The sequence below is a fragment of the Dipodomys spectabilis genome, unplaced genomic scaffold (genome assembly GCF_019054845.1).
Source record: "Dipodomys spectabilis isolate Male_0828 unplaced genomic scaffold, ASM1905484v1 ptg000140l, whole genome shotgun sequence".
Classification (NCBI taxonomy): domain Eukaryota; kingdom Metazoa; phylum Chordata; class Mammalia; order Rodentia; family Heteromyidae; genus Dipodomys; species Dipodomys spectabilis.
Genome location: NW_024870817.1, coordinates 24,479,642 through 24,495,946, shown reverse-complemented (window position 1 = coordinate 24,495,946; position 16,305 = coordinate 24,479,642). Strand labels below are relative to the sequence as shown.

Here is a 16,305-nt window from a genome sequence, read left to right as displayed (position 1 = left end):
AAAGAAAAACACTTTCAGTTTCCTTTTGTATTATACAAAGTATTATTGCATTAAAATTAAATAAGATATATACACAAAAATACCAAAAAAGGTTTCTCATTATTTCTAGTTATGCTATTATGGGTCTCAATATGTCTAAATACTACTTAGAACAATTTGCAGCCTCAAATTTCTACCTTAAACAAACTGAATGTAATGAGAATACATAAGTCTCTGCTGAGCTAGTAAAAAATAAGTAATGTTACATATAACAAATTCTTGAGCTTGTCTTTGAATTAATTTTATTGTGAAATGAAAGCTATATTTAAGAACATCTCTAAAAAAATGTAGTATCTGTTAGGAATAGATAAATGATCTAGTTATTTTCACTACTAACTCTCTCTTTTGAACACAACCTCCAGTGACCATGAAAAGGTAAAGGATTAGCCTTTCATATTCTCTAGGAGAATGGCAATGAAAGATAAACTACATGCTAAAGAATGACATAAGTGAAAAGCAATAAATAACAAAACACCCTACCATATAACCTTAGCTATGTAATTCATAACCAAGTAACTGTCAACTTTTCACATTTTATCTACCATTACGGCTTTCTCCATAAAATTATCTATTGGCTTTCAAAATTATTACTGGCAATCAGAAAAAAGTAACAAATAAAACCTATTATTTGTATTTATAAACACTAATACCTAAAACAAATCATTTCGTGGCTAGGAAGGTGGCTCAGTGGTAGGGTGCTTGCCTTGCATACATGAGGTCCTGGGTTCGATTCCTCATAACCACATTAGCAAAAGAAAAAAGCCGGAAGTGGCACTGTGGCTCAAGTGGTAGAGTGCTAGCCTTGAGCTGAAGAGCTAAGGGATAGTGCCCAGGCCCAGAGTTCAGGCCCACGACCGGACCCAAAAAAAAAAAAATCATTTCATTAAACAAAGACCATATATATACAACACACATTTTTTTTCTTTTGTTTCATAGTTAAGAGTTGCCAGATTAAATACAGGACACCCAATTACATTTGAATTTCAGAAAATCTGTACCTTTTTAGTACAAGTATTATCTTTTGTGCTCATCTAAAAATTCTTAAGTATTCTTACTAAGTATTCTCTATTTCTGTTTTCTAATCCTAAATCCAAATTACAGTTCACTTTTCAAAATATACTATCATTTAGTTCATTCATTTTTGAGATAGGTCTCTATAGCTCCAGCTAGCCTTAAACTAAACATCTTTCTACCTTGGCCTCCTCAGTGCTGGGATTATAAACATGGCCACTCACATACAAATTTAAACTCTTATAAGTCACCAAGGAATCTCTATCATGGTTTTAAAAGCACTGCTGTTTGGGTAGTCAAAGATCCTAACAATTAAAACTAATGCACCCTTTTCCTAAAACACAAGAAACTAAATACATAATGAAAAGAAAAAGTATACTAATAAAATGCTAGGTGTCAATGGCTCTTGCCTGGAAGCCTATCTACTAAGGAAGAAAAGATCTAGAGGATTAGAGCTCAAGACCATCTAGGGCCAAAAGTTAGCAAGATCTCACCTCAATAGGAAGAACTTGGCTATGGTAGTACGTGCCTGAAATTCTAACTGTGGTGGGAAGCAGAAATAGAAAAGATTTCATTCCAGTCCAGCCAGGGCAAAAAGTGAAACCCTACCTTAGTAATAATCAACACAGTCCAGTGTTGGTGCCTGTAGTCATAGCTACTCAGAAGGCTCAGATCTGAGGACTGCAGTTTTAAGCCAGCCCTAGCAGCAAAGTCTATAAGACTCTTCTCTCTAATTAACCACCAAAAAGCCAACTGGAACTAGGGTTCAAGTGGTACAGTGCTAGCTTTGGGGGCGGGGAGGGAGAGGGGAGAACAGCTCAGGGGCAACACCCAGGCGGAGTTCAAGAACTAGGACACACACACACACACACACACACACACACACACACGCACACGCACACGCACACGCACACACACGCACACCAGAGCAAAACCGAAGTGTTGGAGGAGCCAAGTGGTAGAATGCCAACCTAGAAAGCATGAAGCCCTGAGTTCAAACCCAAACAATGTCTTTCCCTCTCTAAGTAGTACTTTTTTAAGAAAAATGTGAAAAATCTTGATGGAAATAACCTTAACCTCCCAGTTGTTAGCATAAATTACACAAAATCTTTCCAAACTATAAATGGAGGAAAATATTACTACCTTTATAAAGCTATTTAACAATGAAATTGTAATTAAAATGACAATTATCCCCAACTATAATGTAAATTGATGACCTGAGAAAACAGGTCCATATCATTTTAATTGTTTGGCTTCATCTGCTAGTTTCCAAAATTCCATAATCTCATTACCTACCTTAGCAGGTATGACAAAAGTAAATACAAATTTTTTTTTTTTCTGTGTATGTGGTACTGAGGAAATGAACCCAAGGCCTCATGCATGCAAGGCAAGCGCTCTACCACTGAGCCACCTTCCCAGCCCAGTAAATACAAATTTTAAGTTATATAATTACTAAAGCAGTTCATTTAAACAAGTTTAAAATTAAAATTTTTTGGAAATGTACAGTATACCTTAAGGTAAAACTAACCCCCTAAAATAGAAACATGTATGTATAGCATTAGGGCAACATTAGGTATAAAGAAATTTCCTGACAGTATTAACATACCTTTGGAAGTTCTTCAATCTGATTAGCATCTAAATAGAGCTCTTCTAAAGTTTTTTCAAAAGTAAATATCTCTTTGGGAACCTGTTCTAAACTGCAATGAGAATAATCCAGAGTAGTGACAGTCTCCTCTTCCCCTCGCAGACAGCGACATGGTACCAAACGCACAAACAAACTTCGTTTTGTAGTCATTTTAGATACTGTAATATTTGAATAGAGAAAGTAAAACATAACAGTTTTTCAGAACAAATTATTGCAATTCATTTGTCACAATTCACATATCATGTATAAATTCTTCTCTTTGGTACACCCACTGAAAACCATTTAGCACTGCTTTAATATCAGTATTTGTATATACTCAAGTATTTTAGCACTTTACAGAATAATCCAAGAAGTAGCCATTTATACGCTTTTACAAAAACCATGCTTCATGAATATGACTGCTCTCAAAGCACTTCTAATATAGCAAAGACTTAATTTCTGGTTTTATGTTTCATAGTAAAGTGATTACATGCAGTTCTGAGTAGGAAGTAACACTGCAAAGGTATTTTTAGGACTTCTTAGCCAGTCATCAGAGATCAACCACTATTTAACTTACCTATGCTTCTTATATGTGGAAATCTCCACCTACCTAAATATATATAGTTTCACTCAAATACTGGTCTTAAGATTGTTTTAAAAGAGTTCACTTAAATAAAGGAAGACTTTAACTGAAGAAAAAAGCCAATTTTGTACAGTGAAAATTCAACACCAATTTTACTATGTATATAGTGTAGTGCATAGTTGATTTTAAATAGGCTATGATTATGTTAGCAAAGAAAGATCTATTTTAATAATTAGGAATGGCTGATAATTATTGTCATCAATTTTTGTACAAAAATAGTAAGTTCTTCCCCTAGGGAGAGACCTAGAGTATTAACATCTAACCAGGATCAAACCCAATTAAGGGTAATGAAGCTTTACGCAACAAAATATAAGAAAAATGTATTTTTAAAAAACCTCCCTTATCTTGCCCATGTAATTGTACGGTATTTTCACACACACACAAAAAAATTAGAAACAAAAACAAAAACAAAAAAAACCTCTCTATCAAGATAAGTACCTGAACACAAGTTTTAAGTACTGAATAATAATCCATTTATGAACAAAATTTCAAGTGTTCAAATAAAGGCAAGACCAGTATTACTGATTTTTCCCATGACTCAGGATCAAATATGCTCTAAGCTGGGCACCATTGGCTCACACTTGTAATCCTAGCCACTCAAGAGGCTGAGATCTGAGGATGGCAGTTCAGAGCTAGCCCAGGTAGGAAAATCCATGAAACTCTTATCTCCGATTAACAGAAAACCGGAAGTGGTGCTGTAGTTCAAGTGGTAAAGCACTCACCTTGAGCTGAAGAGCTGAGGGACAGCACCCAAGCCCAGAGTTCAAGCCCCATAACCACCAACAACAACAAAGGCACTATTCTAACAATTCTTTCACTTCAAATTACACAGGATACGAAAGGGTTTGAACACAGATAGGATTAGCATTACTACCTTCACTCAATTACTAAATGTCAAGTATGGTGCTAAAAATTCTTTAAGTACATACATTTTCTGATTTCATCACAATTACAACTTTCTAAGGCATAGAACATTGTCTCTTTTCCATAAAGTAACTGAATTTGCCCATATATGCTGTTTCTCTGTAATAATAGATACTTGAACTAGATGCTCAAAATGCTTTGCATAGCCATAGGTCTTTGCTACATACTACTTCAGGACTCACAAAAAGACACTTAAGTGTCAAACACCAAATATTTCCATCCACGTCTAGGGGTATAGCTCAGGGGAAACTTGCCAACCACATGTAAGGCTTTGGGTTGGAAGCCCAGGATTGAAAAACAATTTTTTTTCCATCTAAAATTGTGGTCAATATTCGGAAAACCTTACAGAATACAATTTATGTTTCTGCCAAACACCAGTGGCTCACTCCTACCCATGAGGCTAAGATCTCTGAATCATAGTTTGAAGCCAGCCAAGACAAAAAGTCTGTGAGATTTTTTTTCTCCAATTAACCAGCAAAAAAAAAAAAAAAAAAGCCAAAAGTGGAGCTGTGGCTCAAATAGTACATACAGAATACCAGAGCCTTGAGTGAAAAAGCTAAGGGGCAATGCCCAAGACCTGATTTCATATCCAAGTACAAAAGACCACAAACTACATTTCTATAAGGGTACATTTCAGGAATAAATAATTCATCTATTTAATACAAATAATTTAATTGCTGGCTTGCTGTTTGCTGTGTGCTATTAGATAAGCTATGCTATGACTTGCTTCCTATTATGATGTTAACATTTTCACAGGCCTACAACAACAAAGTCATGTACCACTTACTAAAACATCTGAAGCTGTGAGGCAAAATAAATCCTTTTTCCCTTAAAAATAGAAAACATTAACTGCTAAAAGAAAATTTAGCTTACATTTGTATGCTTATGATAATGAATTAGGATGACATTTGATTACAACAGGAAAGAATCTTGAGGGGGCAGGAAGGAGTTGGGGAGGTGGGGAGGGAAGGGATGGTATGGAAAAACAAAGGAGGGAGTAACAATGCTTGATAGGAAATGGACTCATTTCCTTGCTCACGTAACTGTAATCCCTTTGCACAGTATCTTTACTATAAAAAATATATATTAAAAAAATATAAGGATACAATCAAAAGGGAGAAAACTTAACTAGTTTAAAAAGAGCTTCTTTATAACAAAGAGAAAGAAAGAGAAAGAGAAAAAGGAAAGAAAGAAAGAAAGAAAGAAAGAAAGAAGAAAGAAAGAAAGAAAGAAAGAAAGAAAGAAAGAAAGAAAGAAAGAAAGAGAAAGAGAGGGAGGGAGGGAGGGAGGGAGGGAGGAAGGAAGGAAGGAAGGAAGGAAGGAAGGAAGGAAGGAAGGAAGGAGAGAGGGAGACAAGGAGGGAGGGAGGGTCACTGCCAGATGTCAGTAATCCTAGTTATTCAGAAGGCTGAGATGTAAGGATTGTGGTTCAAAGTCATCCCAGATGGAAAGTCCCTGAGACCTTATCCCGAATTAACCACCAAAAAGCAGGAAATGGAGCTGTAGCTCAAGTGATAGAATACTAACTAGCGTTGAGCAAAAAAAGCTCAGAAACAGAACCCAGGCCCTGACTTCTAGCTCCAGTACAGACGACGGACACACACACACACACACACACACACACACACACACACACACACACACACACACACACACACACACACACACACACACACACACACACACACACACACACACACACACACACACACACACACACACACACACACACACACACACACACTTACTTTTCTACTCACAATGGAGAAAAAGAGCCAATCCATAAAAGGGGCATGATAAACAGAAGAAATTAAAACTACTTACCACTGGGCTGAATTTATCTCCCTGGTGTTTCTTAATGGAGCCAACATTCTATGGAAAGCAAAAGAGAACCAAAATTAACAATAAAAATGGATCTTTATAACTAAGGAACATTTCATCTAATTCCTAATTTACATCAAATGCTAAATTGACATTAAAATATTAACCATTGTAAACTGAAAATAAAATTGAAATGCCAAACCAAAATACTAGCTTAACATGGACAGCCAGGTGCAGGTGCTCACACATGTAATCCTAGCTACTCAGGAGGCTAAGATCTGAGAACTAGTTCAAAGCCAGCCCAACAAGAAAGTTCATAAATCTCTTATCTTAAGAGTTGTGACTCAATTGTTAGAGTGCTATATATATTCTTGAGCAAAACAGAGTTCAAGGATAGCACCTAGGCCCTCAATTCAAACCCCAGGATCTGTACCAAAACAACAATAACAACAAGTAAACCTGAAATAAAAGAAATGAGGTATTTTTGTTTAGAAACTTCAGCTGGAACACCTAAAGGATGATTCAACTAAAATCCTGAGTAGGCAGTTGGATATGGGATGGAAGAAAATAAACTCCATATAGGAAAGATCTAAAATGGTAATATAAATTTGAAAGTTATGTGCTTATAAGTAATACTTAAAGCACACAAGTACTACCAATAAAGCAAATCCACTGTGGTTTTGCAACAATAAAAAACAGACTAGTTTCCAGAGTGAAGTATGAATAAAAAGATAAAACAATGAGTTTGTATAAGCAGATGAGAATAATGTAGAAGAGAAACAGAAAAGGCCTTAATAAATTAGGATTTGGGAAATCACTACAGATCACCCTAGTAAAACCTCCTGTCACTAAAAACAGTAGTGAAGAAGAAAACAACAAAATAAACTTTAGGAACAATGTGCAATAGATGAATACAACTCCCTCATGGAGGACAGTGATGTACAGCTTAGCCGAATACAGCCTAATGTACTTAAGACCACAGCATCAAAATCCACTCAGAACATTTTTCAAAAGCAGATTAGCATATTCTTCCTCTAGAGGATCTGATTAAGTAAACCAGGCATAAGACTCAACATTATTTATCTAAAACAAAATGCCCATCAAGTTCTTTTTCTAAAGCATCATTTCAACAGTAACCAATACACGGTCATTCTTACTTATCTATACCAAGCTACTATCATTTAGTCCTCCTCCATTCATTACCAGAGATTATTTTGACTAAAGTCTCAACCTGACAATACAAGAACTGAAAAGTAAAATTATAAGCTTTCCAAAACAATATTGTTCACTATATTCCTCTGCTTACTGAAATATAGCAAGCCTTCATTATATGTGGATTAGACAAATGCAGCCAAAATCTAATACCAATATTGTCATCAAATTACTTTTCAAATTACTGTTTCCATCTTTCCACTTATCCTATAGAGCTCAACACATCCTAAAAAGAGAATTTTCTGTTCCTGAGTGAAAACAGTAAACATGGGAGATTTGCCAAACCAAAACATTAAACCCTGAAAAAAAGTTATAAACAAAATATTATCTATAATTTTCATAGACACTGCTTGACATATGACTTTGCTTTCTTCACTATACCTCAACGAATTAAGAGCTATAGTCAAAGCTACTTGACTGCATAGGCACAAGGAGGTCAAACCTGCACTGGGTGCTAGTGGCTTACATCGTATCTGTAATTCCAGCTAGCCTGGACAGGAAAGTCTGCGACTCTTACTTCTAATTAACCACCAAAAAGCTGAAAGTGGAGCTATGACTCAAGTGGAAGAGCACTAATGAGAAAAAAACAAAAAACAAAAAACCTCACAGTGCCTAGGCCCTGAGTTCAAGCCCCAGGAACAACACACACATATGCGCACACCCACACTCACACTCACAGCAATTCTGCATTAAAAATCCTAAATGGAATCAGATTAATGTTGAATGAGTACATTTGGCTTTCTGATGCTAGTAATAATAAAAATTAAAGTACAGAAACTGAAGAAAGTACAGAACATTTGCTAAGTGCTCACGACTAAGTGCTCAGCTCTATGTGTAACTCTGAAGGAAGATAGAATAGCCCCTTAGTCATAGTGGTTAGTACATGCTTATAATCCAACTACTCAGAAGGCTAAGCCTGGAAGATCAGGAGATTGACTTGGATCCAGTGGCACCCACGTGTAATACTATGTAGGAAACTGAATTTCAGAGGATGGTATTTCCAAGCCAGCCTAAGTATAAAAGTCCTAAGGCTCCATCTCAAAAATAACCATCAAAAAGCAGGGCTAGAGCTGTAGCTTAAGTGGTATAGAGCCAGCCGAGCAAGCAAACAGATCAAGACTGAGTTTAACTCACAGTATTGTTAAAAACAAAGTTTGCACCCAGCTTGGGCAACATAAAATAAGGTAACAGCCTCACTCTTAAGGAGTTTCTATTTGAAACATTTCACAATATAATGGATAAAATATAATGCAATAAAAACACAAAATATAGGAGCTGGGAAGGTGGCTCAGTGGTAGAGCGCTTGCCTTGCATGCATGAGGCCCTGGGTTTGATTCTTCAGCACCACATAAGCAAAAAGAAAAAAGCCGGAAGTGGCGCTGTGGCTCAAGTGGTAGAGCGCTAGCCTTGAGCTGAAGAGCTGTGGGACAGTGCCCAGGCCCAGAGTTCAGGCTCCACAACCGCACCCCCCCCCTCCAAAAAAAAAATACAAAATATAGCTAGACACAATCATACAGACCTGCAAACCCAGCACTCAGAAAACAAAAGTAGAAAGATTTGAGTTTGAGGCCAGCCTGGGCTGCCATACACAGATCCCCTGTCCAAAACAAACAAACGAGCCTAAAGTACAACTTTAGGGGAAAATAATCCAATGGTAAGATTTTAAAAAACAGAACTCAGCATCTATAAAGTGTAGAACAGCTCTGTGCAGGAAGGAAAAAAAAAACCACAGTAAGTTATAAAATGTAAGGGCAATATCTGTTACATAGTATTTTATAATCAATCTCTTATACAAACAGGAAGCCAAAAACAAACAAGGATATTCATCACTTACAGCTGGTCTTATGTCCAAGTTTATAAAACGTAAGTATCTCTCCCAAGATTACAATTAGAGAACAGAATCTAGTTCTATGACTAAAATTTACCATTTTCTTATAATGTATCTCCCACTGTCAGGCTGAATAATAACACTTTCATTTTACACCAGACTGTAATGCAGTCTTCATACTGCATGGCATTATGCAACTGATGTAGGCAATTAAAATATCATGTTTTCTTCATTTGCTAACTTAATTATTTTTGAGCAAGGCAATAAAAGTGAAGTTACAAACACAGGCTTTAAAAATAGGATCTGCTGAGCACCAGTGGCTCAGGCCTGTAATACTAGCTACTGAGAAGGCTATTTATCTGAGGATCTCAGTTCAAAGCCAACCTGGTCAGGAAAGTCTGTGAGACTGTTATCTCCAAGCTGTGACTCAACAAGTAAAGCACTAGCCTTGAGCAAAAAGGGTCAGGAACAGTACCCAGGCTCTGAGTTCAAGCATCTAAACTGGCAAAATAAATAAATAAAAATAAAAAGGAAAGAAGGAAGGAACTGGGCTCAAGCCTATAATCCTAGCAATTTGGGAGTCAGAGATCTGGACAATGAGGTTCAAGGCCAACCCAGGTATAACAGAGATTCCATCTCTACCTATGGCTGTGTACAATGATGTTTGCCTGTCATTCTAAGCTATGGGGGAAGGGAGTATAGCGGCTGGACATAGTGGTGTGCACTTGTCATCCCATCAACAAAGGGAAGCACAAACAGGAGGATCATACTCCAGGCTAGACTAGGTATAAGTGAGACCGTATCTTGTAACATAGACCAAAAGGTGATGGCAGAATGGCTCAAGTAGAACAGTACCTAATTAGCAAGTATGAGCCCAAGTTCAAACTCCAGTACAACCCCCCAGAAAGATAAACTTTAGTGACTCCCAAAATGAAAACAACAAAAGAATTAAATCTGATTATTGTAAAATAACAAACTAAACTAAAAGCTTAGAATATCAGAACTTTGGAAGCAATATCTGAAATTACTGTTCCCAGAAAACTATGTCAGTATATTGTTAATTGGTTTTACAGGATTTGGGGGAAGGGGAGCATCATCCCAAATGATTGGGATTAAACCATGCTAGGCAAGAAAGTACTCTTCAACTCCAGTATTATCAGAAAAGAAAAAGACCTTCATTTATGAAATGCCTGATTATAAACACATCTTTATTTAACATATTAAATATTAAAAAGTTACAGAAGCTTTTTTTAAAAATTAGAAACTTAAAAAATTAATATCTACTCAAGAAGCTGAGATCTGAAGAAAGTTTCAAAGCCCATCCAGGAAGACAAATTCCAGAGACTCTTATTCCAATTAACCAACAAAAAACTGGAAGTGGAGCTGTAGCTCAAATAGTAGTGGCAGCCTTGAGCAAATAAAGCTCAGCACATAGAAAGCTGGTGCTGGTGGCTCCTACTTGTAATCCTAGCTACTCAAGAGGCTGAGATCTGAGGCTCTAAGCTAGCCAGCACAGCAAAGCCATCTCTGAGACTCTTATCTCCAATAAACTACTCAGAAAAGGCTGGGAGTGGTGCTGTGACTCAGTGGTAGAGCTCTAGCCTTGAACTCAAGGACAGAGCCCAAGGCCCAGAGTTCTAGCACCCATACCAACAAATTAAAAAAAAAAAAAAAAAAGAGCATGTATGTCCTGAGTTCAAGCCCAAGTATACATACATAAAAACATACACATACACACATACACACACATAGAGGATGTGACATTTTTCTAGTAGCTAAGGCAATTTCTCTAGTCTTACAACAAATGGTAATGAACTAAGAAAACATGATATGGGGCTGGGAAGGTGGCTCAGTGGTAGAGCACTTGCCTTGCATGCCTGAGGCTCAATTCCTCAGCACCACATAAGCACAAAGAAAAAAAGCCAGAAGTGGCGCTGTGGCTCAAGTGGTAGAGTGCTAGCCTTGAGCTTAAGAGCTGAGGGACAGCGCCCAGGCCCAGAGTTCAGGCCCCACGACTGGACCCCTCCCCCACCAAGAAAAAAAGAAAAAGAAAATATGATATGATCTATCCAAATACATTACATAAATTTTGGGACGCAGATCAGAAAAGAAGTCAATGACTTACAAACCTTTTGTACTAAAATGTAAAATCATTACTAATTTTCTTCCTACAGTTATCTTTTATAGTATATAGCATATTTATAACCACTCTCCCATCCATAAAGCTTTAAAAATAAATGTGACATATTAAACTTGAGTAATTAATCTAGCCAACATTTCATTCAGATATTTATATTCATGCACATACTTTATTTTACAACTCATCTGTGGTCAAGTATCAGATATTTAATTTTCTTCAGGAAAGTAAACATATTATGGTACTCTAACTTGTATGTTTTAGTATCAGTAAAAAGAGAATATCAAATTGACTTTCTCTCAAATGGTTGTTTTGAGGGTTGGGAAGGTGGTTCAGAGGTAGAGTGCTTGCCTTGCATGCATGAGGTCCTGGGTTCAATTAGAATAACGAATTGATGAAAATGTCATCAAGAATTATCTTTAAAGAAACAACTGCCCAATAAATAAGTGGGCGAAAGACTTAAAGAGAAACTTCTCTGAAGAAGAAAGAAGGATGGCCAATAGACACATGAAGAAATGTTCAACATCCCTAGCCATAAAAGAAATGCAAATCAAAACAACATTGAGATATCACCTCACTCCAGTTAGAACGGCAAAAATCAAGAACTCTAACAACAACAGATGCTGGAGGGGATGTGGACAGAAAGGAACCTTAATTCATTGTTGGTGGGAATGTAAACTTGTTCAACCACTTTGGAAAGCAGTATGGAGGTTCCTCAAAAGACTCCACATAGAGCTCCCCTATGACCCAGCAATCCCACTTTTGGGCATTTACCCTAATGTTTACAAACAAGACCACACTAAAGCTACCAGCACAACTATGTTTATTGCAGCATTATTTACCATAGCTAAGATATGGAACCAACCCAGATGCCCCTCAGTAGATGAATGGATCAAGAAAATGTGGTATATATACACAATGGAATTCTATGCCTCCATCAGAAAGAATGACATTGCCCCATTTGTTAGGAAATGGAAAAACTTGGAAAAAATTATATTAAGTGAAGTAAGCCAGGCCCAAAGAAACGTAGGTCCCATGGTTTCCCTTATTTGTAATATCTAGTATATGTATGAGTCAAGCGGAAAAGGTCAGATAATGTGATGTCAGGAAAATGAACCCTTAGATGTGTATTTTAATGTTTTTTTCTTTCATGCATGTGTTTCTAACACATTTATAAGATTATCTCTTTGTTGCTTTGTATGTCCCTCCCCCATAGTATAACCCTTGCTTTCACTATATTTGATGTCAGTATAACTTGTGGAGGAGATGGGGAAAAACCAGTTGTTTAAGGATACAGGTGGACCTGTTGCAACAATGAGAAGTACAAGTTGTCATGTCCAAAACGAACTTTACAATGTTGGTGGGGGGGGGGGGGGGCTGGGGGGAGGGAGGAAGGAGAAGGATTGGGATTAGGGGGGGAGGGGGGAGGCTGGGAAGGGATGTGAAGGATAAACAAAGGAGGAGGCTGCAATGCTTGGTAAGAAATGTACACATTATCCTGCCCATGTAACTGTAACTCCTCTGTACAGTATGTTCACAAATAAAATAAAATTAAATTAAAAAAAAAAAAAAAAAAAAAAAAAAAAGAATTATCTTTAATTGTATAGGTTCTTAGAGGAAATAATTCTAGATACACTTGATTAGATTACTCCCAAAATAGTATATTTGCTAATGTTAACTTTTACCTACTGGTAATACAGATCTATAATTTCTTATCTAAACCCTTCAGGACAGCAGATATGTTTCAGAATTTAGAATTTTTCATCTAGTAGAATAACTCTGCAAGTAAGTGCAAGTGCAAAGGTAACTATAATGGCAAAATACTATAAATTAATACCAAAATCAGGCTCACATCAGTTTGGAGTAGGCCAGATTTTATGTACCAAGTGAATTAGGGGGAAAGTACAATTTTCAGAACTGTTTGATTCCAGAACTTCTGAGAAGGGATCATGAGACTTGAAACTCAAGTGTTTCAAGGACCTTTTCATCACGTTAAAATCTCTCCTTTTATTATAAATTAAATGCATACAGATTGCAAGGCATAGGAAATTTCAGTCCAACAGTGGCTTTCAAAGTTGTTAGAGTAAATGAATTTGCTTGAAGCTGGAGATAGCTGATGTCCTAAAACAGAAGTCAATCCCATACCCCCTTTTCAAGTATCTTCAGTCAACAAGTTGGAAAAACACAAAAGGGTGGATGGGAGAGGAATGCGTTCCTTGAATAGTACTTTAATACACCATAAATACCCAGCAAAATTAACAGAACATTAAACTTTTTGTTTGAAATTTTACCAATATTTGTTTCTCTATCTCACTGAATCTTATCACAAAAATGAATGCCTCTCCTAATTTAGTTGTTAATACAACGTATGTGTATCACAATAGGTTTGCATCTAAGTGCAAGCATCTAACCAATGTTTCTTAACTTTCTGCACTGAAGAGAGTTCAAAGATTAGCTTACCTTTGAATTTCATTTCAAATAATAAAAAGGGGCATTAAAATGTTACATTTATTGGTAATTTTCCATTGCTATAACAAAATGCCTGAGGCTGATACCTTGTAAAACAGAGGTGGGGGCCAATACTGGTGGCTCACAGGTAAATCAGCTACTTGGGAAGCTGAGATTGGATCATTACAATTTGAGGCCAGTAGTGCAGAAAAGTTTAAGAGTGCCTGCACTCCAGCTGCACCTCAGAATTTATGGCCAACTGTAACATCCTTAAGAAATTAAATCAGAATCTCTGTAATGTTATCTTGTGCTGATTTGAGTAAAGCTTATGTACAGTGAAATGCAAACATCTTAGGTGTACAATTATATAGGAACAACACTCCAGTGAAGGTACAGGATATTTCTATTACCCAGAAAGTTCTCTTATGTCCATCTGGTTTATGGTCCCATTCTCCATAAACAATCCTCCTCCTCTGTCTTATGTGTAAAACTTTAAATTTATATAAATAGAACCATTGAGTATCTGTTCTTCTTTTACTAAATACAGTTTATGTTATATATATATTTATATATATATATATATCTCATTAATTCACTCTTTTTTGACTGAGAGTAGCATCTTGGTGTTGAGGTTATACTACAATCTGTTTATAAACAATCTGTAATAAACAGCTGCTTTCATTTGGGAACTCTAAGAATGTCACACATCTCCCAACAGATTTCTGGAATATCATTTCATTTTTCTTGGGAAAATATTTAGGAAACTGATGTAGGTATATATGTTTTTTGTTTTTTTTTTTTTGGTCGTTTGTGGGGCCTGAACTCTGGGCTTGGTAGCTGTCCCTCAGCTTTTCAGCTCAAGGCTAGTACTCTTACCACTTGAGCTACAGTGCCACTTCTGGCTTTTTCTGCTTATATGGTGCTGAGGAATTGAACCCAGGGCCTCATGCATACAAGGCAAGCACTCTACCATTGAGCAAGCACCTTCCCAGCCCTATATATAATTTTTTGAAGTTTATGTCATTTTATTGTTATTACTATTATTACAGCTTTATTACATCTCTTTTTCTTTTTTTCTTGTCAGTTGTGGGTCTTGAACTAAGGACTTTCCTGCCTGCTTTGAACAGTGATCTTCAGATCTCAGCCTCCTGAACTACAAGATCACAGGCGTGAGCTCTTGGCGCCCAGCAATGAGTACATGTCTTTCTTTTATTTTTTGTCATGGGGCCTGAACTCTGAGCCTGGGCGCTGTCCCTCAGCTCTTCAGCTCAAGGCTAGCGCTCTACCGCTTGAGCCACAGCACCACTTCTGGATTTTTCTGCTTATGTGGTGCTGAGGAATCGAACCCAGGGCCTCGGCCTTTCAAGGCAAGCGCTCTACCACTGAGCCACCTTCCCAGCCCCCCTATACATAATTTTTAAAGAGTAGGAAATTAAATGTTTTGGTTCTTTTTTAACCCTGTTATGTGGGTTCGAAGTTTAGTCTACCTTTGAATTTCATTTCAAATAATAAAAAGGGGCATTAAAATGTCACATTCATTAGTAATTTTCCATTGCTATAACAAAATGCCTGAGGCCGATATCTTGTAAAAGAGGTGGGGGCCAATACTGGTGGCTCACACATAATTTCAGCTACTTAGGTTGGATCATTACCATTTGAGGCCAGTAGTGCAGAAAAGTTCTAGAGTGCCTGTATCAATCCATAACTTCATGCAGTGGGCACATGTCTATCAACCTAAGCTGTGTGGGAGGCTGAGATTGGGAGAATTGCAGTTTCAGGCTAAAAGTCTAAAAATTCTATCACCGCTGCTAAATGTGGTGGTGTGTGCCAGTGATTCCAGCAACCATGGGGAAAGTCCAAAATAGGATCATGGCTTAGGAACAGACCTGAGCGAGAAGCAAGACCTGTTCTCAAAAATAACCAAAGAAAAACAACGCTGGAGGAGCTCAAGCTGCAGACTGCTAGCCCAGCAAGCATGAGTCCCTAAATTCAAAACCAATACCACCTAGAGAGGGAGAGGGAGAATATTTAACTTGTAATTGGGGGGGGGGGGGGGGGGAGTTAGATTTTTTTTTTATTGTCAAAGTGATGTACAGAGGGGGTTACAGTTAGGTAGTAAGTACATTTCTTGTCAAACCTGTTACCCTTTCCCTTGCTTTCCTCCTACTTTCCCTCTCCCCTACCCCCACATTGTACAGATCATTTCCAATATATAGTCCTGTGTGTATTGCTGTTGCATTGGTTCTTTGTCTCACCATTCTGTTGTTCCCCTTCCCTTCCCTAATTTAACTTGTAGTTTTGAAGGCTGAGAGTCTGACCAGCAAAATACACAGATGTAGAATGAATATTAAACAAAATGCAGACTCAGGCCTGGCAATGGCTTTGAGCATGTCACACAGCTACTTGGGAGGCAGAGAATTACTACTCAAAGCTAGCTCAGATAGAAAAGTTAGTATAAAAAACAAAAAGCCAGGCACAGTGGTACACACCTGTAATTCCAACTAGATAAGAAGCAGAGACAGGCAGATCCTGGCCAAAGGATAACCTAGAGATCCTATCTGAAATATACTAAAGCTAAAAGGGCTGGCGTATGGCTCGGGACATATCACTTGCTTAGT

General features: G+C 37.3%; 1 protein-coding gene across 10 annotated transcripts in view; it reads right to left on the bottom strand.

Annotated features, from left to right (window-relative positions):
- Erbin (erbb2 interacting protein) overlaps positions 1–16,305 on the bottom strand; it is a 125,049-nt gene that overhangs the window by 78,973 nt on the left and 29,771 nt on the right. For all 10 annotated transcript variants that reach the window (XM_042690788.1, XM_042690782.1, XM_042690787.1 and 7 more), the window contains exons 2-3: positions 6,066–6,113; positions 2,657–2,853 (exon numbers count right to left, since the gene is read on the bottom strand). In XM_042690788.1, the coding sequence (XP_042546722.1) occupies positions 2,657–2,845 (189 nt within the window). In that variant the 5' untranslated portion in view covers positions 2,846–2,853; positions 6,066–6,113. The remainder of the gene's footprint in view (positions 1–2,656; positions 2,854–6,065; positions 6,114–16,305) is intronic.